Here is a 27161-nt window from a genome sequence, read left to right on the forward strand (position 1 = left end):
TCAAACCTTTAAATCTAGTTTCTAATGATTTCTCTCTGGGACATCATTTCTCCCCTGTTTATTTTCACAGATACTCTTCAACAAGATTAAATTCTATAATCCTCCACAAATCCCAGTGGAAGAATGTAGGGTGAAGGAGGAGAGGAGAATAATTGGAAACCCTCTGAAAAAGCTGCGCTCCTGGAAAAAGCTTCACGTGTGATTTTAAAAATCAAAAAGTACCTTTAACAATTTCTGTCTGTCAGCTTTTAGATGACTTGTGTTATGAACAGCTGTAGCTATGGCAAGACAAGGCTCTGCATGGTCAAGAGGCCTTTCACTAAAATATTTTCTGTAGTATATATTGCAAGGAGCCATAGCACCATCCACTTTCCTAACCCAACAATGTTTTCTACTGGTGGCAAAATTAAAATGTTCCATGGGCAACAAGATGGGCATCATCTAAAGAAGAACTGTTAGGTCCATTGCTGACGGGGTCTTGTTTTATACATAACAAAACCACTATTTGTTTCCTTTACTCGGAAATTGGAAAAATGGTGCACAGAATCTTGGTTGAACTATTTGCTCTCCTTGACAACTCTCTGGCCACCAGCTCAGGGTTTGTGATGTAAAACTGAGCAACAGTGATAATGCGCTGGCCTCACTGACTGGTGATATACAATAGCCCATCACCACAACACACGGACCTTGGTCAGCAAATTTGTTACCAAAAGGGTTTTCATTAGCAGAATTTCATCAGATGAATGTTCACCAAGTGCATTAAGATGCAGGACTTCAAATTATTATAAACAAGGATGGCCTTAAAGGGATTTGTAATGGAAATGAAGCACTGTAATCTATAGGGGAGGTCTATAACTCCCCCCCCCCCCAAATAAGTCAGGCATTGTATGAAGACAATAGCAATGAATAGAAAGGTCAGGCACAGTAATGTCCATCCATCTATCACGAAGTGCATTAAGATGAAGGACTTCAAATTATTATAAACAAGGATGGCCTTAAAGGGATTTGTAATGGAAATGAAGCACTGTAATCTATAGGGGAGGTCTATAACTCCCCCCCCCCCCCCCCAAATAAGTCAGGCATTGTATGAAGACAATAGCAATGAATAGAAAGGTCAGGCACAGTAATGTCCATCCATCTATCACGAAGACTCATTTTACAGAATACGGAGAAAAGCAAGGCTCCCTGCATCTAGGATTGTAGGATGCATGGGGAATACCATTGGAAATCTCTTCCAACTCATGCTGGAAATAGATAGATAAATGAATGTTGGAGATATTATTTAAATCAACAACAAAAAAATCACCTTGTTGCTTTAATTTGATTTTCTTTAGATATATAAAATGGTTTTTCATGATTATATTCATCAAAGAGTCCCCATCGAAGATGAGCCCATTCATGGACAAAAACTCGCCCTGTGGGAATATGCAATGAATCATTAACTGCAAATGAAAAATGTAATTATAAGAAACAATATTTAATTGGAATAATTTCTACTTTATAAGGTATTTGTACTAAAAGGTGCTAGTGAGGTCCATATTCAGACACAGTCCAGATAGCAAAATAAGCTGGGTAAACTTACCCGACTATCTTAAAGTTAGCCAGGTAAGTTTAAGACAACTCTTTGGCTCAACCAGACTTAGCCGGCTATGCCATCCATCTTACTCTGAATATCGGAGTTAGCTGTTTAACTTAGGCACCTAAATTAATTCCTCCCAGAACGCTCCTAACTCTTTCGGCTAAATTCTAGTTCCCTAACTTGTTAACTGGATATGTGCCCAATTATTCATTTACCTGGCTAACTTCTGAGTTAGCTGGCTAAATGTTTTTGAATATGGACCTCTCCATTAATACCCATATATGATGTAGGTTAATATGTCTTAACTTGGAAATTACTCAATGCCTATGTACAGTGAGTATTAACTGCATGCTTGTTAGCATACTGCATGATAACATAATATGCATATAAAGATACCCCTAAAAAAGTAGTGATAATGAATTAATGCTAGACACATAAGAGGCTTAACCCTGGCCACTTAACTGAGGTAAAGTTAACTACACTTCATGAGATACTTAATTTTCATGCTGGTGACCCAAATTAATTTATACCACTAATTCTCCCCCAGTCCCACCCCACCCCACCCCAGAACTGATATCATTATCTTCTGGCTGCAGCACCAAATACAAAATGATGACACATTAATCCACACACCAAAGCATGTACTGGTCAGACTGGCATTTTGAATTTGGCACTAGAGTTGGCAGAAAGGAAACTGGCTCCTTCCTACAGATGAAGAATCAGGGGCATCTATGACTACGTCAGTAGGAGTCTAGGGGCAAATGGGGCTTTTGAGGGCTAAGAAAGCCTCTCTTAGATTCAGGGAGCCAAGAAGACCCAATCAGTACAGGGGCTAGAATTTGGAGGGATATTTCCCTGTGCTAATTGGCCTTTTCATTTTGACCCAATTAGTGTGGAGAAATCTAATATACAGAGCGTGGCCTGAATTCGCATAACCATGCTTTCTTTAGCACAGTCATGGTAGTGTCGCCATGTTTAACATATCATGAGTTTCGTACATCAGGCAGTAAAGGCTGATGCAATGCCAGGGTTGTGCAAGGGACAGAAAACTTGGGATGAGCCTTGAACTTTGGGCCACTGGTGGAGACCATCAAGAGCAGTAGGTGGGTCTAAGAGTGTCTCTGTATGGAACCTGGCTGCTGAGAGAAAAGCCCATCCCTGAAGAACTGGATTGGCCCACAGCAGTATTAAATAGGTTGCTGGGAACTAACACGTTATTCTAATCAACCTGATGGCTGGGGGTTGAGTAGAGAGAGGAATTTGATGTGTGAGGCCTGTAAACCTCCGGAGGGAAGTGCTGTAGGTGTGAGCTGAAGGTACAGAGGATGCATGTACAACCTAGCAAAATCTGTTAGGAAGGAATAAAAATCTGTGTTGTACTGGAGTGGGAAAAGTTTGCATTATTTCATGCTCTATTCTGACACATTAAAACCATCAGATAACTGATTATCATCTTAATTTTAACACTAGTTAGTACACAGACCCCTAAATATGACATTTTTAGGGCAAATTCCAGAATGAAAAGAAATCCTAATAATAAAGATGTTCTATAACTTATCACTTTACTTCTTAAGCAGTGGTGCTATATTCAATTGTATATTATCAAGACATAGCAGGCCTGATTATCAAAGTCATTTATGTGCATAAACCATGGATTTGTGTGCATAAATGGCTGTTCTAAAATAGCCGGGAGCTCATTGCATATAAAAGTATGCGCGTAACCTGATTTTCACATACATTTCCGCATACTAGTGAGAGGCATTATAAGGAGTGGATTTGAGGTAGAGTTGGGACTTACACACATATATGCATAGTTTTTAAAATAAAATGTAAGTTCATCCGCACAAGTTATGCCCTTGATACAGTTGATGTAGCCTTCTGCAGGTGAGTTTGTGTGTGTTCCAGGCCATTTACACCAGTTTTCAAAGTTAACTAAAACGCAGAAGTTTCTTTTGAAAATCCAGGGTAAAGTCTGCGCATAAGATATATGCATTTTTTTTGCCCAAATCAAACAGTAATAAAATTACCCTCGGTGTGACTTTTTTTCTGTGATATACAGGTAAGGATCAGATGAACATAAAAACTACCATTCTGAGTCACACCAAGGGGCCATCAAGCCCAGTATTCTGTTTCCAAATGTCACAAGAACCTGGCAAGACCCCAAACAACAGACAGATCCCATGCTGCTAACAACCAGGGATAAGTAGCGGCTTTTTCAAGTTTATCTGATTAAAAACAGTTTATGGACTTCTCCAAGAACCTGTGCAAACCTTTTTTTAAATCCAGCTACTAGAGATGTGCAGGCAAAAAGTTTTCGTTGAATCGTTGATAAGTTTTCATGGGGTGTCAATTTCGTTCAATATGGACATATGGAGAATTCCATAAGTTGAGGGTCTGTCCATACGTTCACCGGTTCACTAAATAAAAATTTAAACCCCCCACCCTCCTTAATCCCCCCCCAAGACTTACCAAAACTCCCTGGTGGTCCAGCGGGGAGTTAGGAAGCCATCCCTGCACTCGTCTGCGATTTCCTCATGGCGCCAATAGCCTGTGTCACAGGGGCTGCCGTGCCATTGGTCAGCACCTGTCACATGGTCACCGGCGCCATCTTGTGCTCCTACCACATGACAGGTAGGTCATGTGGCAGGAGGTCGCTCCGGGACCCCCGTTGGACCCAACCGGAACTTTTGGCCAGCTTGGGGGGGCCTCCTGACCCCCCCAAGCTGGCCAAAAGTTCCGGTTGGGTCCAACGGGGGTCCGAGAGCGGAGGCGCGGAGGAGCACGTGACGCCGGCGTCACTCCGCTCCAGCTTCACGTGCTCCTCCGCTCCGGCGTCACGTGCTCCTCCGCTCCCGGACCCCCGTTGGACCCAACCGGAACTTTTGGCCAGCTTGGGGGGGTCAGGAGGCCCCCCCAAGCTGGCCAAAAGTTCCGGTTGGGTCCAACGGGGGTCCCGGAGCGACCTCCTGCCACATGACCTACCTGTCACGTGGTAGGAGCACAAGATGGCGCCGGTGACCATGTGACAGGTGCTGACCAATGGCACGGCAGCCCCTGTGACACAGGCTATCGGCGCCATGAGGAAATCGCAAAGGAGTTCAGGGATGGCTTCCTGACTCCCCGCTGGACCACCAGGGAGTTTTGGTAAGTCTTGGGGGGGTCAGGAGGGTGGGGGGTTTAAGTGTTTATTTAGGTTCAACGATTTCAACATAGCTATGTTGAATAAGTTGGAACTCGCGATGCGTTTCTCCTCAGACCTTTTTTTTCTCTTTTAAAAATATAAGTTGCGTTTTACATATGCGTTCAAAACGAATGCACACCCCTACCAGCTACTCTAGCTGCCTTTACCACATTCTCTGACAATGAATTCCAGAGCTTAATTGTGTGTTGAGTGAAAAAGTAATTTCCCCAGTTTGCTTTAAATATGCTACTTACTAACTTCATGGAGTGTCCCCTAGTTTTTGTATTACTGGAAAGAATAAAACACCGATTCACATTTACTCTATTCTACTCATGATTTTATAGATCTCTATCATATCCCCCCTCAGCCATCTCTTCAAGCTGAACAGCACTAACCTCTTTTGCCTTTCCTCACAGACAAGCTTGTTCCATTCACTTTATCATTTTGGTTGTCCTTCTCCGTATTTCTTCCAATTCAGCTATATCTTTTTTGAGATGCGGCAACCAGAACTGCACACAGTACTCTAGGTGCAGTCTCACCATGGAGCGATACAGAGTTATTATGATATTCTCTGTTTAATTCTCCATTCCTATCCTAATGATTCCCAACATTATGGGCCTTATTTACCAAGGCTATCGCAGGCCTGCGTTACCTAAATTGGGGCGGAGTCGGCTCCAGAAGAGGAGGAGTCGGGGCGTCACCGGGGCCAACTCCGCGAAGACACCGCGGACGGCGAAAAGGTAAGGGCCTTTTCACGTCCTACTTCGCGCCCAATAGCTACACATTCTATGATGGCGCTATTGGGTGCGAAACCGGCAGCGATTGCACCGCGGCGGTGCGATCGCTGCTGGCTAGCGCAGGACCGCCCCCCCGCTTCGACCCCCGCCCCCCATTAGCGCAGTTTTCTAAAGTATTGAAGGCCTGCGATACTTTAGAAAATGAGGCCCTATGTTTGCTTTTGTGACCGGCCCGCACACTGAGCCAAGGATTTCAAAGTATTGTCCACAATGATGCCCAGATCCTTTCAGGGCGAATATTAGAAAATAATTAATAACAGCTATCATAAAAGCAGATGCTTACGAGATATTCTGTAAAAATAAAAAAGGATATTAGTTGTGACTTAAAAAAGATATTTTTATTTTATAGCAGGAGGAGTCATCATAGACTATTTATTTGCAACATTCTCTTTACTTTATTTGCTCTTCTGACCCTGTGTTTCAGGACATGTGATGTCTGGAAACTAATTTAATAATGGACTGTTTAGATGCTTTGATTCTGTTTTGTTTGAAATTAAACTATAATATTGCTTATGTTTTACATTATTTTATTTTATTTATTTATTTAAACAGTTTTTATATACCGTTGATTAGACAAAGTCCATCTCTACGGTTCACAATTTCTACATTACATTAACACCGAGAGAAAGGAAAAATTACAATTTCTCATAAATATAAAATTCACTAAAAGACAGTAAATTATTAATTAAAACTTCTAAAATGCCATCTAAATATGAATTATAAAAACCTAAGAGTATAAAATTATAACTTACAGATATGGTTAAGATAATTAAAAGTAAAATTAAAAGTAGAATAAAATAAAATAAAGGTGCTGCCCTTCAAGAGATTCTACTTGCTTTCGTGGGAACCCTGCTATTTATTCCGCATCAAATGCTCGCTGGAATAACCATGTTTTCAGATCTTTCCTAAATTTCTTCTTGTCTTGCTGTAGTCTCAGGTTAGTGGGCATTTCATTCCAGTATTTGGGGCCCGCGATTGATAGTGCTCGCTCCCTGACTTTGCATAAGTGGGCAGATTTAATATTCGGAATCACGAGGAGACCTTTGTTTGATGATCTCAAATTACGTTGTGGTATGTGTAATCTTATTGCTGCGTTCAGCCAGTCTGTCCCTTCTCCATACAGAATCTTGTGGATAATACATAAAGCTTTAAAGATTATCCTCTGTTCAATCGGGAGCCAATGTAATTCTTTCAAAATTGGAGTGATATGGTCCCTCTTTCTAGTATTCGTTAATATACGTGCGGCGGTATTTTGTAAAATCTGCAAAGGTCGTAAAGTACTTTTTGGCAAGCCCAGTAACATTGCGTTGCAGTAGTCTAGTCCTGTAAATATCAGGGCCTGTAATACTGTTCTAATATATTTTTTTGTCATTTGTTTTGATTCCTGTACACCTCCTTGACTGGATATAAATAATCTAGAAAGGCCATCAAATTGCTACAATAAATTAAATTAAATTAAATACATACTTTCCAATCATATACATATCAACAGCCACCCATTCACCCAAATATGTATATGTCTGGTAGCCCTTAGACTTAAATATATTTATTTCTGCTAGAGGCTAATATAACTTTGGCACAGAACAATGCTGTAGCCACATAGCTCTGATGACTTCCTATGGGAGCATTTTGACTCATTTAAAATTTGATTATGTTTATGCAAAAACAGGAAAGCTAGTTTGAACAAATTCTCTTCTTACTCTATCAGACAATACCACCTTTACCTATTTAAAGATATTATCTTTCCCATGCAAAAGTCGATATTAAAGGGACAGTGGCCCTTTTACTTGCCTACAACAATGCCTACTTTATCCTATAAAAGTATAATTTCTAAATTTTGCAAGAAATAAAGGTTGATATACACATTGAAGATGATACATTTTTATTAGACTAACAATACATTTTTTTTACTAGCTTTCAAGAGCTATACTCCATTCGTTTCAGCAAAACTATACCATACCACCCCACTTCAATTATTACAGAAAGGCGGTACATTAACAGAATTAAATAAACTAAGCATACCATTTTATTTTTAATACACCTTCCCACTGAATTGCTCAAGGCGTGGAAGAATAAAACATATTGCAAAACAAAATAAGCAGGTGAATAAAAACGATGGTGTTGCCCAAATATACAAGTAAATTACATGTTACATTACAATGGTGGTGTATGTTTTGACCTGATGAATGGAATACAGCTTTCAAAAGCTAGTCAGAAATGTATTAATTCAATAAAATGGTATCACCCACAAGTAAAACAGAAACTACAAATATTTATTTACATTCTGCAAGCAACTTGTAGGTTGTACTTTTTAAACCTGATTTTGCTTGCTCATTAAAAACCTACTCTTCAGCACCTTCTGAAAGTAGTCTTTAACCTCAATGAAAGATTTAAGGCATTAAGGGGGCAATTTTCAGTCTGTTGGCTTTGGAACAAAGTCTGTCCATAATTTTTGTCCATGGACTTTGCAGCAAGGTTAAAAGAGGAAACGTGTATGTACTTTCTCTTTGAAACTCGCCGCAGATCACTTGTCCCCCATGGAATTTTGCACCTGCTTTTTGCGTGGCTAGGTTTTCCATGGAAAATAATGTGCATGCACTTAAATATACAATCTACGTGCCTTATTTTCTGATCCTGCCCAAAACCCGCCCCTTGGGAATATCTCCTTCAAATACAGGTAAAAGAATGCCCATTGCAGGCCAGCACATGTTCTTTTAGCCACATTAAGGAGGGGCAATTTTCATGCAGTCAGTCTGTATGTATAAACTGCTATTTACCCCATAAATGACTTTGAAATGTATCTTCCAAAACATGGTGCCAACTAGATTTTAAGACCGATTAGTGTGAAAAATTTCATGACAGATATTACAGTATTCTCTGCCTATGACAAAACTGGTTTCAAAGTGGGGCTCAATTTTACTTTTTATGTACCCATTTCGTATATTTGAGAAAACTGTACATAGAGTCTTTTAGGCCTCCACTATCTAGAATGACCCAATCTTAAGCCCTGGGCTAGGATTATAGGTAGAGAAAGTAATTTTCTGTCCATCCCTTGCAGGCACTTCCAGAGTCTTGCCTGGATTGGTCAGTCAGCACCTTCAAAGCAGGTGATGCATGAGGAGCAGTGTGGGAGTTTCAGTTGGTATTGATTTGGCGAGCTGAGAGGAGGAAGTTAGTAGTAAGTGGTCCCTATGCTTAGGCCCCACAGCCTGGTCTATGGGAGAGATTCAGCCCTTGCCAGTATGCCCCAGGGATTGTCTCTGGAGAAAGGAAGAGAGAATGTTTGAGAGACAGCTGTTATTTTAGCAGAGGTTTTCTTATGGGAGCCTGGTCCTACCAAGGAGAATTTTCACCCCTGTCTGTGGAGGATCAGGATAAGGAGATGTGATTTCTTCCGTCCAGCTAAGGAGGGACAGCAGTATCCTGTCAGAGAGGAGAGGTATTGTGCTTTTTGAAGAAATGTTGTTCCTTTTGTTTAGGGAAGGATTTTCTGCCACTTGTCCCTGCCCACGAGGAAGGATGAGAGCTTTAGGTATTGAACTTTTTGGGACTTTCTAGCATTAGAGATCCTGCTTATGACACCAGAGTGAGTAAGAGGGAGAGGAGATCCTTGTCCCCACTGGGAGCCCACCTTCTAATATCCTGGAGGATTGCATTTTGCCTGGTGCCTGCCAGGCAAAATGAGAGGAGAGGCACCCATGGACTGTTTATTTTTTGAGATCAGAGGAAGAATTAGGACTGTGAATTGGACTTAGAATAATTTTGGTTGCAGTAAACTTTTATTGAATGCCCGCCAGAGTGTGCAGCATCTTCCCTCACTTTCAGAGGTGCCCAAAAACCAGGCCATCAGAATAGTGACTTCAGCTGAGAGAGAAGCAAGCGAGAGTCTGAAAGACTGTGTGTGAGGCCCTGGAGGTTGAATCTTCCCGCTGGATAGAACCCCAGCACCTCAGGGCCTTCAGGGGATTGAGTGGTGCGAGAAAGGAGAAATGTAGAGAGTGGAGAGACAGGTGGCCATGGGGACTACAGGAAGGTCCCCAAAGAAGGGGTTACATGTAAAACATCAATAATGACTCCATTAGTTTACCTCGTGATCCATACACCGGGAGCAAATCATCACTGATAAGGTAGTTAGGAGTGAAGTGTATATGTTTTCCTTCTTCTCCACATCCTCCATATTGTAATGTATATGGATCATCTCCATATTTCAAGTTTGGTTCAGCAACGATGACACTTGCCTAAAATTTAAAAACTGTCTTTAAGAAAATAAGTGATGGGTTTATTACTATTATTATTTCATTTTTTATTTTTATAGTGCCTAAAGCTAGAAATGGCTCAATTAAAAAAAAAAGCACCTCTTTCAATATGGGGGCTTAAGATCAAAAACGCAAACCAGAAGGGCCAGATCTTTTATACATGGCAAGGAACTCTATTATGGTCTTCAGTTGGGTTAAAGTGCTACCAGAGTAGGATCGTTGAATGTATTACACACCCTCAAAGAGTTAGGCTGTGTTTTTTACCAGCTTGCAGAATGTATAAGGGACTAATACAGGAGCATGCATCTACCTGACAGTTTCCCCAGAGATGTACATCACCAGCAGAAAGAGAATAAGAGGCCAATAGTCAGGTGTGGGGCCTCCAGCTAAGTTAGCAGAACAAGCTTATCCAGCAACTTTATATTGGGTTAGTTTGCAAAGTTTTAGCCAGCTAACTATTTAACCGGATAATTTGGAAGCATGCCAGATGTTTGTCTGGCTACATGCCGAACTTAGCAGAATAAACATGCTAAATATTGACTCCTAAATGTATATTCAGTGCATGCCATATTCCTAATAATGGAAAATGCAATTTATAATTTAAAAATTAATTTCTCCTGTTGAGGGTTTCTTGCGCCCAGCCACAGTTACACCCAGGAGCCCCCAGCACCAATGGTGTCATCTTAGCGGCAGGAACGACGTCGCCATCCTCCTTTTGACGTTCCTGCTAGGCGTGTGCATGTGGTGTATGTCAGGGCTTAAAGGCCCCACAGCAGGAAAACAGAGATTTTGTATTTGGGATATAGTAAACTAGAATTTCCTTTGAAATTGATGGGGATTGAGGTCTTACCTAAAGAAGAGGTTAGATCATTCGGGAGGTCCAACTAGATCACTTTGAGTTTAGAGAAGCATGTCATGCTCCTGGTGAGAAATAGATATCTGAGGATTAAACTGTTTAGGCAAATTAGACTGTTTCTAGATCCAACTGTATTAAGATCAGTGTCTGTGCTCTTGTATTGGCATATATCGACTATAATGCTTTGTTTCTGGGACTGCCTATAAAAAACACTTGGAAATTGCAGGTAATACAAAACACGACAGCCCGTACTGTGACCGGAAGTACGAGGAGAACCTCACCTGGGCCATTACTATTAGGGCTGCATTACCTCCCACTGAGTGCCAGATGCAAATGAAAAAATTTGTCTTTGCCTTTTAAATCATTAAAAGAGTAGGTTTGCAGCAACTGAGAAACCGTTTAAGCTGGTGTAAGCCTAGCAGAAGCTTGAGATCAATGAAAGGGCATCTTCTGAGAGTTCAGGGGTTCAAAACATACTGGCATTCCTGTCTGAAGGCTAGATCTTTTTCAGGGATGATCCCACAACTCTGGAACAGCTTACCATCCAGTTTGAGAGAGGAGGTGGATGTATTAAAAATTTGGAAGGCTTTAAAAACCTGCCTTATGAATAAAATTATTCAGCAAGATTAATGGATTTATATGGGTTTGTTCTGTTATTCATAAAGAAATTGTGTATACAATTGTTTTAATTTGTGTTGTAAATCGCTTAGGAAGATTTAATAATCTGTTAGGCGATAAATAATCAATTTCAAATAAATAAATGAATGAATGAATGAATGAATAAATAGACATCACAGCCAGCTGGGGATTTAAATCCCAGCCATTCTCCTAGCTAGCACCTCAACAATAGGTCCTCCCACCTATGGCAGACGTATTGCTCTTGCTCCTGCTCACCTTGCCTCATCTTTCCAGCCTGCCTCATCCAGCCTAGCCTTGCCTGCCTGATCCAGATCAGCCTTGCCTCATCCCTCCAACCTGCCTCGTCCAGCCCAGCCTTGCCTCATTTCTCCATCTTACCCAACCTCATATCGATCAGCCCAGCCTTACCTTGTCTCTCCATCTGGCCCAGCCTTGTCTGGCCCAAACTTGCCTCGTTTGTCCAGCTTCTCCTACTCCTGTATTAGGTCCCTGCCACTGTCTCAGACTGATACCTGGATTTGTCCCTTGCCTGGACATTGACTACCTCTGCTCACCACCTGCCTCCTACCCTAGCATGGCCCTTCTGCCATGCCAAATCCTGAGAGACCCTTGCCTAACTCCTGCCAACCCCCAGAACCCAAGGGCTCCAACCTGCGGGGAAAGGGGCTAGTAAAGGTGAAACTCTTGACCAGTCTTGCTTCCAGGGTACATCCGTCTGCTGTCGGTGTGGGCCTAGGGGGGTTCCCTACCTGGGCCGAGCCAACCACAAGGGTCCACTTTCATTACAAGAAGCTTTTGATGTGTACTTACCACCTGCCCTTTATGTTCCTATTGCTTGGAGAGGAACTCTGCTAAGTGGCATCCATGTTCTAGAGTGGTTGGTGTGCTTATGACTGGCTTTTGTATAATCTTTGTTGCATTTTTCACCTTAGCAGGACAGGGTGCTTGTTTTTTGCCAACTATACTGAGGAAATACTTGGGGTCAGGCTGTTGTGGTGGAGATTGTGTGTGTGTATCAGGGGGAGGTCCTTCAACTATGCAGAATTAACCTCTTCTATTCTTTGGAGATTTAGTCCATCTCTTTTCATGATTAATTTTTATTTAGGAAAATGACTACACGCAGCCTAAGATAAAGGAATATATTGCTAAATTTGCAAACAGATGGTAGAGGCATGTATGAACAAGGAGGGAACCACTGGAGAACAGGGAAACCTTAGAAACACCTGGAAGAGGAGAAGGGGCTACAAGAGGGCCAGGAGGGAATTCCTCTTAGAGACTGGCCCCTACCCCTGGTCCAGCAAAGAGCCACTAACGTAGCCCGCTCTAAAAAAATATTTGCCTATCTCTGCATAAAGAGGACAATATTGAGAAGGATCTAGCTGGGTAATGAAGAAGTTATCTGGCTAGATGTGTTGGGTTGAAAATTGCTATTCATGTAATTAGTAAAAAGTATACAAATTCTTCCAATGTGCATACTCCGTTCTGCAGAAAAGAAACAGGCATTCCCGAGGACACGCTTAGGTTGGGGACACAGATGAAGTATGTGCATTGAATTTTCAACTATTCACCCCCAACAAACCCCATTTTCAGATAATGCAAAGACAAACTATCCAGGTAGTTTCTCTTTGATAATTTGCTACTCATATATTGTAATTTCTTCCTATGTGGTTTACTCAAAATTAACAATTTTGAGTAACCCACATAGCGACAAAGTATGTGGGAGTTTTGTATCCTCGTACGAACAGACAGTTTTCAAAGAGAAACTGCCTGGCTAGTTTCTCTTTAAGAATGATCTACATTTAAATGGGTACAAAATTCATATATTTTGTCCTTGCTTCATCTGTGGAGAGGGTTAGATGCATGATCAGTAGAAAATTCAATGTATGTATATAGGGGCCAATTTTCAAAGAGTTAAGTTTCCTAACTTTTGGAGTTAGGATCCTAAATTAGCTATTTTGAAAATTTGCTAGGGCTGAGTGCCCAAATTTAGGCTCCTAAATTTAGGACCCTAAAAGTGGGTGGCTACGAGGTGGAGCTAGAGCGGGGGAAAACAAAAGTTGGGAGCTTAGCACGGATTTTCTGAACAAGACACCTAACTTAGGGCCTCATTTTCTAAAGTGTCGCAGGCCTGCGATACTTTAGAAGATGAGGGGCGGGGGGCCGAATCGGGGGGAGAGCCTGCGCTAGCCGGCAGCGATCGTACCGTCACGGTGCGATCGCTGCTGTTTTCACACCCAATAGCGCCACCATAGGAGATGTAGCTATTGGGAGCGAAAGCGGACGCGAAAAGGGCCTTACCTTTTCGCTGTCCGTGGCGTCGGCGCAAGTCGGCCCTGACTCCTCCTCTTCCAGGGCCGACTCCGCCCCATCCTGGTATCGAACGCGATAAGGGACTTTTCGCGTGGGAAAGGTCCCTTATCGCGTGCGAGCGGCTTGGAAAATGAGGCCTTAGGAACCTAAATCTAGGCAAATAAATAGCAGGCCTAAATTTAGGACCCTAACTTTTAGGTACCTAAATGTGTGTGAATTTTTAGCTGAAAACTTATTGTCCTAATTTAGAAGGCTAAATGTAATTCCCAGCCTCTTCCTTACTTCCACTTTTATGAATAAGAACCACATCCATCCTTTCCCAGTCCTCCGGGACTACTCCAGACTCTAAAGATGTATTGAAAAGATCAGCCAGCGGAGATGCCAGGAGAACTCTGAGTTCCCTTAATACCCTCTGATGTATCCCATCCGGCCCCATCACCTTATGAACACACTGTTCTGAAAATTGATTTGAGGTTTACCTCACTTCCAGTTTTATTTGGGCTTATTTTATGTGGTCCTGCTCCAGGCCCTTCCACAGTGAACACCGAACAGAAATATTTGTTAAGTAATTTTGCTTTTTCCTCCAAAGGATCTCGAGTCAGGTAACTCTTTAGTTACCGGCCAAGATACTTTGAAAATTATCCTCGCTGAAAAAGGCACTGTTGGCCTGGTTCATTAAGAATTATCTTAATTTCTCCCATTCTGTGCCTATGGAAAAATCATGGTTGATTAAGGCTCATGCTGTCCTGGCTTATTAAACCTTTATTCTGTTGAGTAACTTTACCTTCAACCTTGTAATTCACAACACACCCAAGACATGTGGGATAACTAGATTAAAGCAGAGACGGAACTATAGTGTCTTAATACTGAACAAACAGATATAATAATCTTTAAGACATCCACACCCCTCTGTGAAAAAAGCAGGATCAACAAGTTGGACAAGTGAGATGCCATCTGATACTACAGTACAAATCCTATATAAATTTTGACATAGATACTTTTTTTTATTAAGTTTGGCAGAAACAAGTTTAAAATTACATCTGTTCTCTTAATATATGCATGCACATAACATTATATTTTAGCAATATGTACCTGCAGGGAGTACTACAGTCTGACTAATGTTTGGGACGACTAAGCAGACGTGCATCTTTAAGACTACACATTAGTTCCTCTGTGCTAACGTCTTTTATGCATTCAATTTTTTAGATTTGTACTCTGAAGGGTACGGTAGTAATTTTGTTTTGCTGTATCACACAGGGAAAATATCCCTCCAGACAGGGCATTAATGGCAGTAGATTCCCCATCCATGAAGATCATTAAATGTTCCTCTAAACACAAGGCAAATGAACATGTCAAACCCCACAGAATTCTGCTTCTTTTACTTTTTCTCTGTTAAATGCTATTTGAGCCTTCATTATGATTGTATTACAGGGCAGATTTACCAAAGAATCACTCCACTTTTACCTCGTTTTCATCTCTTGAAAATCCTGGGGCCATATCAGATTAAACTGGAGCAATTTTTGCACTGGTGCAACATTTTGATTAATCTGTCATATCTCTCCTTTATTTATTACTGAATTCCGGAAAAAAGGCTCTTTCCACAGCTGGCTAGGATATCTTACCTTTTCATATGACTCACGTTTTCTCATCTGGTGATTGTTTGACTCCCATGTATCAGGAACTAAGATCTTCACATCTCTGAAATAGAACCTTCTTTTCGTGGCTCTGAACAAGTAATAAGAAGCCTCAGTTACCATGTCCTGCCAGAAATGAAAGGGAAGGACAAGTCTGACTGCAGCTGCAAATATTGTTTGCAGTTTATTTTATGATTTGGAACTTTGGAGTAGCAGGATCCATAATTTGAAGAGAAAAAAAAAAATCAATGTAAATGTGTCATAGCAATTTTATTTAGTTTGAAATCAGCTCGCACCTTTTCATTGGAAGCTCAAGGCAAGTTACGTTCAGGTACAGTAGGTATTTCCCTTTCCCCAAAGGGTTTGCCTTACTATAGTGCCTATGCCCTACATAGGTATTTGAATCCCTATGGGAGGGCTACCTACTAACTCGGGGTGGGGATTAGGTATGAGCGTCGGGGGTTGGGGGCCACTTTCGCATTCCACATGAGACCTACGGACAGAACAGTGGTCTCTAGTGCAGATTTGCTGGCCGGAGTGAGGACGCTCACTCCAAGAGGAGATTTGGGCAACGTTCTCTCCACCTAGCATGTTGTTGCCCAGGTAGAGTGTCCATCAAGCTAGGTAGAGAGAACGTTGCCCAAACCACTTCTTGGAGTGAGCGCCCTCACTCCGACGGCCAGCAAATCTGCACTAGAGACCACTGTTCTGTCCGTAGGTCTCATGTGGAATGCGAAAGTGGCCCCCAACCCCCGACGCTCATACCTAATCCCCACCCCGAGTTAGTAGGTAGCCCTCCCATAGGCGCTCTCTCTCTCGCACACTGGGAAAACATTGTGTGCGGCGAAAACATCGCCGCACGCGATGTTTCCCCAGTGCACGAAAGAAGCCTCATTTGCATTGGTAACGCCCCCTAATGCGTTACCAATGAAATATTGGAAAATGAGGCCCTAGGTCTCGTAATGAGACAACGGAGGGTGAAGCGACTTGCTCAAGGTAGAAAGGAGCAGTAGCAGGATTTGAACACTGACTTCCTCCATTCTGCTGCTTGCTGATCTGATCACTATGCACTAACCAGGTCAGCATTACAGTACTTCTAATTTGCAAGACAAGGGAATAATTAATAGGGCAAAAGAGTGGCCTGATGGCTAGAGAAATGGATATGTAACCTCAGGAAGTCATATCCACCTCAGCTTGTAAGCTCTTTGAGGAAGAGGCATGTACCTGTAAGTAATTTGTCACTCAGCACTATATACAAAGTGAAATAAATATTTATGCCTTACCGCCTGCTGAAAAAAAAAAAAAAAGAAGGATAATCACAGGTTACCTAGTTTGTCTAACTACAGTCTTCTTCTCATGTCCTTGTCAAGCAGTGCCAGCCCTGAAGAGTTGTGACACCGCAGGCAGTAATGACTGAAGTGTCTAACCATGTTAACAGGGCTTTAATTATAAAGGACTTATTCACTTGAAAACAGGGCTCCACATGCCTGTCCAGGCAGCTGTGAAATGCTGCAATGGGAGCATGCAGCAGCATATTTTCCAGGTTAAAAATCACTGCTTTGTACTTTTCTTTTCAGGGCTGCATTATGATGAAGACTGAGAGATCTTGACAGTTTTTGTTCTGTGCTCTACAGAACATATATATATATATATATATTGATAGATAGAGAGAGAGAGAGAGAGAAACCATGAATCTAACAAGCTCTAAAATATTTGAATTTTGTAAAGTTAATAAAACACCAAATTGAGTGCAAATTAAAACCTTTCTTGCACTTTCAAAGGTGAGCTGATCTTGTAGAATCTGATCTGAAATGTAAAAATGCATTTGAGCCCCACTATTGTTCTCAAAGTGCTGCTGCCTCTTAAAATGATCTGTGCCGAGTTACGGCAGCTGAAGTGAATTTTATTTAGTTGTGGGAATAACCCACTTGACAAATTTTATTCTACTACTACCACTATTTATCATTTCTAAAGTGCTACTACATATTTTGAGCACTGTACAGATGCACATAAGAGACAGTCCCTGCTCCCTAGAGCTTACAATCTAGTCAAAGCAAACAAATATGACAGTATTGTAGAGTTCTTAGGATTTCCAGGCATAGAGCACCGCAGGGTGGAAAGCGTGGAGTCAGAAACCGGCGGTGGAGAAAGGTACTGTTAAGAGCATCTTGCCAGATGAAGAGAATTCACGAGGAAGGGTGTAGGAAGAGTAGATTGGTAATGAGGAGCATCAGAATGAATGCATTTATAAGAGCGTAAAAGAAGCTTGAATTGTATGTGGAAGCAGACTGGGAGCCAGTGTTGCAAGCTGAGGAGTTACATGGTCATAGCAATGCTGAAGATAAATAAGTCATGCAGCTGATTTTTGAATAGACTGCAGTGGAGAAAGACAGTTCAGCAGAAGGCTCGCAAAGAGCAAGTTACAGCAGTCTACGCAGGAGGTGGTAAGAAAGTGGACCAGCCTATTGGTAGCATGCTCAGAAAGGAAGGGATGGATTTTAGTGGTTATGGAGGAAGAAGCAGCACACTAGCAATGTTTTGAATGTGCATAGAGGAGAGAGAGGACCCCCAAGGTTACGGGCCGAGAGAATCGGGAGGATGTCCTCTTACCTTGATGTTTGTGATGAGAGTTTGGTTTTCTGGCACCAGAGGGTTAATAGCAATAACGATATTCTCAAATCCATTATCCTTCAGCTGCACTTTTGACTGCAGTGCATGTAAGTGCAGGGTCAGGATGAGGAAAGAGCTCCAAAGTACCATTCCAGACTGCTCTCTGCTGATCATTTCTGTAAGAAAATGGTTCCAGTGCCTCAGGATTTTTGTTCAGGGAGGAGAGTGAGTCTTCTCCAGTAGGGCAACCGGTTTGGGAGCTCTCCCATGCCAACTCTAACTCTGCAGTAGAGAATTGGGGAGGTTCCTGCTGGGTATGTCCCTTCCTGGAGAGCCACATTCTGTCTCTCTCTTTTACCAGTATAATGTTCATAATAATAATAAATGGCTAGGTTACATAATGTAAAAGTATATTTTCCGATCTTCTGTCTTAGACCCCTTTTTCTGGATGCTTAGGGCAAATGTACACTGTTGCATTTGATGTGGGGATTGAAATTAATGGTTCTTAGCTAATTAAAACAGCAAATTTTAAATCTGTATTGCATAGAAGGCATTGCTGCTTTGAAGTCTAATGGAAAATCCTAAAAAAACTGAACTTATTTAATTTGAATATATAGCCACAGTAAGTAGTGGTTATCATTTACATCAAACATAACCATAATTACAACCTGAGCAGGAGGCAAGATTTCTATAATAAGGGAATGTGAATGAGGCCAAGGATGGAAGGTGTGAAATTACTGTGTATCTCCCAACTGATTAGATTCAATCGGGCATGAGACTTGGTATGTGTGTTATTTTAACAACTTTATTTTATATTTACAAATTCATAAACCACCTCTCTAGTTGAGGTTACAAAGCGGTGTACGAAAGAATAGTTCAAGACAACAATTTAGACATAAAACAGACACAGTTGCATTAAAGTGATGCATTCAATTATCAAACAATTACCTCCTTCTTGTCTTTTTCAGCTGAAAAGTTCACATTCTTTAGCAGATTTTACAATGGGCTTTGACAGTATGCTCTGCTAATGTCCATTTCTACCCCCTTGCAGATCCACTTCTCACTAACACCACCATGATCTCCTTTCAAATAGCTCAAATAATGTTCATAACCATTCTAAATACATATGATAAAGAACTCTGCATACAGCGCTGTGCAGAAGGTGAGAAAGAACAAGTGCAGGCCGAGCTCCATGCTTCAGGGGCACCCACGGACAGCTGCCAGAGCCCTGTAGCTCCCTTGGGAAAGTCTCTTACGATTATACTGTAGATGCTGAAACTTCTGTTTCAGCTTTCACGAAACAGCACATGGGTGAACAGTGCTGAAAGGCATAGAAGATTCTAAATGCGCTAAAAAAGTAAATAAAAACATTGCCAACCTGAAGTGCCTTTTTAGTGGAGGTCCTGGTTAGAGGGCACATGCGAAGTATAAGAAGGCAGACGAGGCTGTACAAAGTTGCAGCTGAAGTGATGATGTTCTTGCCACATGTGGGCGGATCACCAGAAACGGAAGGCATTTCAGAACTAAAAAGCAAGATCTTAAAGGCAAGTTAGAGCATGAGCTCTAGGATAAAGCTAAGCAAATTCCAAAACTCATTATAGCATTAAAAGAGGTTGCAATTATTCACATACAAATAGTAATACAAAACTAGAAGTAAATGTGACTGAGGCCATTCTCGTGGAAGGTATTTGCAAGTAGAGGTGGAGAAGAGAATAAGAGGAAAAGGGGGAGAGGGATATAACAAGGAAAGGGGAAAGAGGTAGAAGAAGAGGGAGGGAAAGGAAAGAAGAATTCATTGAAAGAAAGAGAAAAACAAGAAAGTGGACTGAAAAGGAACATAAAATGGAAGAACAGATACAGAAAGCGAGTGAGAAAAAGAGAAAGCAGGCAGGGAAAAGCGGAGCAGAAAATAAAACCAGAGACATCAAAGGCTGAGAAACTCTTATTTTCTGAAGGAAATTAGTAATTAATTAATATAAAGAATCTCGGGACCCAGTTTGAAGCATTGTGGTCTGCATGCATGTCCCACACATAGGACTTATGTTCTAAACCCCCCCCCCCCCCACACACAAATCTGATGGGCTTTCTTTTTTCTTGCATCTATTTTCTTTCTTGGCAGGCTATATCCCAGACACGTCAAATTGGCTCACTAATTCTTTTTTTTTTTGGGGGGGGGGGCGTGGGTGTAAGAAAACTTAAAAGAACATTTCTTAGGTATTAGAACATTGCAGATTTTGGGACTAGACTGGGGGAGACTTCCCCATATCTCTTAGAAACTGCTAGCTCACTGAATTCATTGCTAATACCGTGGGAGAAAGTGTCCCAGGTTTGTCAATCTGGTAACCTTATAGCAGGAGCACCAGTGTGGCACAAAAGAACCAGTAGAAGAGAACGGAGGCAAAAATGGTGCGCTCGTGACTTGATCCGATGGTGGTCCAGCCTGTTCTCCACTCATGGCACCCGCATGTGCCGTTTTCTATGTGACCAGAAGCATGTGCCAGCAGAAAAATTGGAGGCAGACTGCTGTTGTATTAGGGGAATCAAACTGGAAAGAGAGAGGATAGTTGGTGAACTGAGACAATCCAACAAGTGGATTCCCCCCCCCCCCCAAATACTGTAAGCAGCCGTGGACTGCAGCAGGAAAAAGGAAGAATGAGCAGCAGGCGCTACAAGCGCCATTATCGGCAGAGGCCGCTGGAACCAGCCCTTCAGCAATGGCGTGGAGGGCAGCAAGTACAGCAGAAGCCATTAGGACTGGCCTTGGCAGTGGTGCTTGTGATGCCAGGAAGAGCAGCAGGGACCGGCTCTGGCCCTGGAGGAGTTAAACTGGGGCAGCCACTGGGCTGACACTGCAAGCAACACAATAACAGGGCTGTGGAAGCACTAGGGGGCTGCCTGCAGAAGCACAGTTAGGGGGTGAACCCAACGGTGGTGCCTCCTTCTTTCCACTTGTGTGGGCCCAGAAGAGGAAGTAGCGTTGTTTGGATCCGTGTGGGCAGGAAAGAGGAGATGTCGTTGCTGCCACCTGACATGATTTTGTCTGCTGCTCAGCCTCATCATACCCTGATTCAGACTACTATGACCATACCTGGGAACTATCAGATTTGGCCCGGAGACTCTGGAATTCTAAAAGAATTACCGGGTCTCCGGGCCAACACCGGAAATCTCCTGGTGCTGCAGCAAAACAAATCTGCTTGGACCCGGAAAGAAAAACGTCATTGGTCTTGCATGGCTGAAAAAGGAGAAACTTGACAGTGATTTCTACCATCTCCGGACCTTTTTAACGCTTAACTTCGCTTCCTCGTGACACCACCTGCTCCTGGCACAGCCTGTTTCCTGTATCCAGCCACTTGCCCGCCCCATCCTGTTTGCCTTGGCCAATCGACATTGCGATTTCCTGCCCGTGCATCAAACGAGGAGTAAGAAACAGGCAGTATCCACTTCCGCAGCACAGGAGGAGAAGGAAGAGGCTGCTGCTCCTCCAGGAGCCCAGTTTACTTAGAGTCTGCTGTGTGTTTTGAAAGGGGGGAGGGAGAGAATGAATGAGCATGTCTGTGTGTATTTGTGTAGGAAGAAGAGATCTGAGAGTGTATGTAGGTGAGTAGGAGAGAGCTGAGTGCAAGTGAGCATGTGAATGGGCATATGTGCATGGAAGAGGGAGAGACATGAGTGTGTTGATGGGAAAATGGCAGAAGTAAAGGTGTAAATGGACATGTGAGAATGTGAGAGAATGAGCAGTGAAAGTAAGTGTGAACACGTGTTTATGAGAGCAAATCTGTGAGCATCCGGCCCCACTGTGCAGTTGCCCTCCCCCCCGCTAATCTCAGGGTGACTGGAAGTCAAAAGTTCCCAGGTATGAGTCACACAGGACTTCAAGCGCACATGCTCAAGCTTCCTGTACTATGTGTTTTATAGCAGTGCTGTGATCAGAACTGCAGCCCTCAAGAAACGTTCAGGGTGTGCCCTGCTGTGGGTCAGAGTGGGTGTAAGGGGTGGGAGTTCGGTTCTCTGATCACTGATGGTACATGGAGGTGGGGGTTAATGATTATAGACATTGGGATAATGCGGGAATGGGCTGGGGAGTTGGAATTCACTTCTAGTGCTACAGAATCTACATTTGTCTGTTTTGTTGAGTTGTTTTCTATGCTGGTTGTATACCATCTTGTCTATAGTCCCAATGTCCTGTGATGTAATAATCAATCACTGTTCTTTAGGTTTAGGTTAACCAATGTGCTGTAGAGTAAGACTTTTCTGTGTTTTTGTTAAACTCAGTCTACTAATGGATATTTTGCTTTTTTTAAAAAATGTTTTCTAGACAAACATGGATCACATAAGAATTCTGATATTTGGTCCAGGGGTAAAGCAGGACACCCTGCCTCCTGGGAATCAGAAGGCTGAAGTCAAGAGAGCAAAGTGTTCCTAAATTGGCTCATAGAAGACTTTCTGCTTATGTGGGTCCCAAGTATTAGTTGGATATCCTGAAAACCCGACTGGCTGGCGGGCCCTCCCGGACAGGGTTGGGGACCACTGCTGTAGAGGGCAGCTGAATGTGCAGAAAAAAGTGCGCAAAATCACCGCTGCATCCTATCACGTGGCGCACAGAAAGAAGCCTAACACTGGGGGCTAGCCCACCCGGGCTGCCTAGTTCCCATAACCCCCACGGCAGCAGGAACAAATGTCAGAATGGCACACTGAGCACAGATATAAAAGGAAGTCCTACAACCCTTCTATTCTGTGTCTAACATTTTTTTTTTTTTTTTAAACTTACCTGAGCTCAGCTTTCCCAGCCAAGTACAGAGATAGTCTCCGGCTGCGGGGGAGAGGGCATATTCTGTCACTGCCGTGCTTGGCTTCCTGAACCCGCTGCCTTTCAGCTGCTTAATTCAGCTAAACCCACACTGGCTGAAGAACCAGCTATCGGATCAAGGCACTTCTCGGAGGGATCATGGAAATCACTTCAGGAATTTTCAACTGGGGGAGGGACCATTAGGTATCAACACAGGAGAACAGGGCAACTCAAATCTTCAATTAATTCTCCTCTAAATTTTGAAGCAATCCCCAGTAGGGAAATGCACATTCACCATCTGCTGGAGATGGAGAATACTGGCAGACTGATGTCACTGCAAGGGTATATATTTATATACTGCAATGTCAGTTTTACTCCATCTCCATCTGCTGGTAGATGTGCATAATCCACTGGCCTTGAATCCATCTGTCTAGATGCTAGGAAACTGTGGATTACCTTTCAACGAGGAGATGGGGGAGAGTACTTCAATATCTCTTCCTAGCCATTTATTAGTCATTTGCCAGCTTTGTAAATAATGTGAAATAATAGGGTTATTCCTGTCCAAAGTGGAAATAACTCGAGATCCAGAAGGGAAACCTAATAATGCAAATAAAGTATAGCCCTCTGTCTGGTGTTCCTCCAGTTCTAGCCAGGCAAGAATTGGGTTTTGATGAGACCAATTTGTTAAACTAGTCAAACAGACTGCTAAATAATATAGAAACAAATCTGGAATCTCTAGTCCCCCACAATCCTGGCAAGTCGCGAGGTCTTTAGACTAATATGAGGGACCTTTCCCTGCCATAAAAAGGAGAAAGTCCCACTCAACTTTTTGAACTCATATTGAGGAATCCTGCATGCTAAATACTGAAATACAATAGGCGAGGGCCACCATCTTCAATAAATATGCCCTTCCCAACAGAGAAAAGCAAAATCCCATCCACCTAATTACATCCATTGTTAACTTTCAGATGACTACATGATAATTTAATTTATAGAGGGATATGACTCATTCTGAATGCTGGCAACAGCAGCAGCAGTGAGGAAGCTTTGGCAGTCATATGTGGCAACAAAGATAACTGAGCTGGCTGACCTCATCATACCAACTTCTACTTTCTCCTGCACTTGTATATAGAGGGAATTGGTCCATTGTGATGGGTGCATGTGTGTCTCTGCCCCCTCTCTCCCTTTGTTTTAAAATTTAGACTCATGGGGCTTTCAGTGCTTCCCTAGCTCTTCTTTTTACGAGTCCTCTCCGGGTCCACATTGTCTGCCCCTTGCAGGTTGGTGTGTCACAAACATTTTTTGTCAAAGTAGGTGTGCCTTATGCTTGTAAAAGTTGAGGGACACTGTTTTAATGGATGCTGTATTGACATCAGAGCAGGATTAAGGGAGCATGCACCCAGAGGGGAAGGAGGGGAGTTCCTCCTCCTACTGAGTTGGGAGGGTAGGATCCCTCCCCACCCCTGTCCCCTCAAAGTCTAGGCTGCAGCAGCAACAGAAGAGCAAGTAAAAATCAACAAGGGCCCTCGCATGCTGCAGAATCCGCTAGCACCCTGCTTCTCATTACCATGGAAACATGTGTGAGGGGTGGGGCGCCGCAGGTTCCAGCGCCAGAGGGCTGCTGAAGTCCCTGCTTTGATTTTTCTTCATCTTCCTTGCAGTAACTGGAGCTTGTGCCACAGGATAAGGTAAACAGCAGTATGGCAGGAGATCTGGATTTAGTTTTAGGCAGTGGCAGGGAATCTCTAGCGCTGGAGGCAGGTGTCTACATTGCCTATGCCTAAATCCAGGCCTGGATGACATGATTGTATATATTTCCGAATCCAATAAACTTTATTAAACTAATGGCTCACTTCCTCAAATTAACGACACAGTACTAATCAAAAAATGTTTTGATTAGTACTATGATTGTATATATGACATGACTTATTCTCTTAATCTTCCTGTAGACATAGCCTTGGTTGAATCTTTTATTTAAGCCATTTTATATTCTGCAATATCCCAAAGTAGCCCACTGCAGATTACAAAAATAGTCATAGTAAATAAAATAAAATAAAATAGCAACAACAATAGGACATAAAATAGCTCATAGAAACTCAAAATATAGGTAAAAGCAGTCATCCAAAACGTGAAGATTGTCCGCTATAGGGATCATAACTAAAATAACAGTCCAAGGTAGCAGAACCAGAGCATTTTCTATAGTAGCTTCAATGCTCTAGAATTTATTTCCTTTGGATGTTAGATTAGATGGAAGTTATCTTTCTTTTCAAAAGAAGGTTTAAAGCATGACTAATCAATAATATTTTGAAGCATACTTGGGCTGTATAAGTATATAATGGTCTATAAGTTATGGAGTATGGGTTTCATTAGAAGTGACTGTTAGCCTGATGTTATGGCTTTAAATTGTATGTTTTTGCATTGTATAACTGTTTTATTATACATCACTTCGGAGAACCCGATCGGGCAGGGAAAGCTGCAGCTAAGTAATTTTAAATACATAAATAGTACTATCCAGCTAAATAAAGAAAGCTACAGAATAAAATTACTCAAAGGCTTGCATAAAAAGTTATAAGGATTTTTTTTTTTACAAATTATAATAAAGGAGATGGCTTTGGTAGAAAGACATAGGGAGATAAAATGGCGAGGGAGAGATTTAGAGGAATTTTGGAAAAGGGAGTGCAACAAAAGAAAGCGAAGAGGACGGAAAAATAATACAGGAAAATGGAGAGAACTAAGATGGAAGAGACTAAGAAAGGCAATAATAAATAAAACAAGAGACAAAATATTAGAAAATGATTTATTAAGTTATCACCTCCCGCCCCCAGGGACTGTTCACGCGCTCAGCAGTTTGAATATTGTCCAATCGGAAAGGTCGACGAGCGCAACGGAAGCGCCAGCGGTTGCTAGGGAAGCCCTAATGGAGAAGTCGCTGGAGAGCAAGGTTTGAAACAAAAGGAGAAGGTGAGGCCTGCTCGCTACATTAAAAATAAAATAGAAATTAACCGGAGATCACTAATAGCCAGCAAGGTGAGAACAAGGAAGCGTGAAGAGGAAGGCAGTGCGAAAGAAGGACCCGTATTCTCAGGGCCAGTCCTGTATTTTAGAGGAGAGTCCCAGAATTTTTAAGACCTGAAACGGGCCACCGAACGAACCTGTTCTGCAAACAGGTCCTGTTCGGTGGTCAGCAGCTTACATAATAGAAATGGTCGTCACGTGGAGCAGGGTTTAGCTGGCAGGGAAAAGCTCGTGGTGTGTCCCGAATCGGGAAAGAATGGGCGTGGGGCTCTTGGCGTCCACATACGCGGCCAGGGGAGAAGGAGGCAGCTCTCTGAGATGGCTGGGGTGACAGTCAGCCGGCCCCTACCTTTTTCTCCTATTTTCCGACACCCGGAGTTGCGGTTGCTGATTTTCGTTTCCCATCCCGACTGGACTGTCCCCGCTTTTCTTTTCCCTCCCACCCTCCCGGCAGTTGTAATTATTGTTTCTCGTCTCTCTGCTTGGACACTGAACCTGTATCTGCCTCTCTTTTTCCTCCTTTTCATCAATCAGGTCTCGTAACCAAAAAGGGGAGGAGTGGAATGAGGTGGACTCTTGAGCTTGCGTGGTTGTATGTGGTGGGTGGAGACTATTTTAAGGCAGGGGGAATATCTGTAGATGGGAGGAGGTTTTGTTTTAGATGTGCCTATCGGGAAGGAGTGTATTCGTGAGCGCAGAAGGGGATGGGGTTATATGTGATGGAGATTATAATCGAGAATTTAGACGCCGTTAATAGTAGACGAAAGAGAGGGGTTGAGGTATTGACTTAAGAAGTTCAGATGTGTTTATTTTTGTTACATTTTTTTGAGGGCGTAAATGAACTTGAATAAAGGTGAGCCGGTTGATATAGTGTATCTGGCTTTCCAGAAAGCATTTGATAAAGTCCCTTATGGGACACTTCTTAGGAAATCAAAAAGCCATGGGATGGGGGCAATGTTTTACGGTGGATTGCCAGCTGGTTAAAAGAGAAAACAGAGAGTAGGGTAAATGGTAAATTTTCCCAAATGGAAAAAGGTAAACAGTGGTGTGCCCTAGGGATCTCTTCCGGGACCACTGTTTTTCAATATATTTATAAATGACCTGGAAATGGGAACAAGTGAGATGATCAGAGTTGCCAATGCCCCCTCAGCCGTCTCTTCTCCAAGCTGAAAAGTCCTAACCTCTTTAGTCTTTCCTCATAGGGGAGCTGTTCCATTCCCCTTATCATTTTGGTAGCCCTTCTCTGTACCTTCTCCATCGCAATTATATCTTTTTTGAGATACGGCAACCAGAATTGTACACCGTATTCAAGGTGCGGTCTCACCATGAAGCGATACAGAGGCATTATGACATTTTCCATTTTATTCTAATAATTCCCAACATTCTGTTTGCTTTTTTGACTGCCGCAGCACACTGAACCGACGATTTCAATGTGTTATCCACTATGACGCCTAGATCTCTTTCTTGGGTTGTAGCACCTAATATGGAACCTAACATT

General features: G+C 42.5%; 2 protein-coding genes across 12 annotated transcripts in view; one reads left to right on the forward strand and one right to left on the reverse strand.

Annotated features, from left to right (window-relative positions):
* LOC115099862 (calcium-activated chloride channel regulator 2-like) overlaps positions 1 to 26122 on the reverse strand; it is a 69139-nt gene extending 43017 nt beyond the window's left edge. For 2 of the 4 annotated variants that reach the window (XM_029617764.1, XM_029617761.1), the window contains exons 1-6: positions 26013 to 26107; positions 19241 to 19399; positions 17863 to 18038; positions 15241 to 15378; positions 9645 to 9795; positions 1307 to 1415 (exon numbers count right to left, since the gene is read on the reverse strand). In XM_029617764.1, coding sequence (XP_029473624.1) covers positions 1307 to 1415; positions 9645 to 9795; positions 15241 to 15378; positions 17863 to 18036 — 572 coding nt within the window. In that variant the 5' untranslated portion in view covers positions 18037 to 18038; positions 19241 to 19399; positions 26013 to 26107. The other 2 variants (XM_029617762.1, XM_029617763.1) reach the window with 2 other exon arrangements.
* Positions 25496 to 27161, forward strand: part of ODF2L (outer dense fiber of sperm tails 2 like) — a 192372-nt gene continuing 190706 nt past the window's right edge. For 6 of the 8 annotated variants that reach the window (XM_029617769.1, XM_029617772.1, XM_029617771.1 and 3 more), the window contains exon 1: positions 25496 to 25609. The gene's annotated coding sequence lies outside the window, so the exon portion shown is untranslated. Of the gene's footprint in view, positions 25676 to 27161 lie in introns of all 8 variants that reach the window. The other 2 variants (XM_029617767.1, XM_029617766.1) reach the window with 2 other exon arrangements.

The sequence above is a fragment of the Rhinatrema bivittatum genome, chromosome 10, assembly GCF_901001135.1.
Source record: "Rhinatrema bivittatum chromosome 10, aRhiBiv1.1, whole genome shotgun sequence".
Taxonomy (NCBI): Eukaryota; Metazoa; Chordata; class Amphibia; order Gymnophiona; family Rhinatrematidae; genus Rhinatrema; species Rhinatrema bivittatum.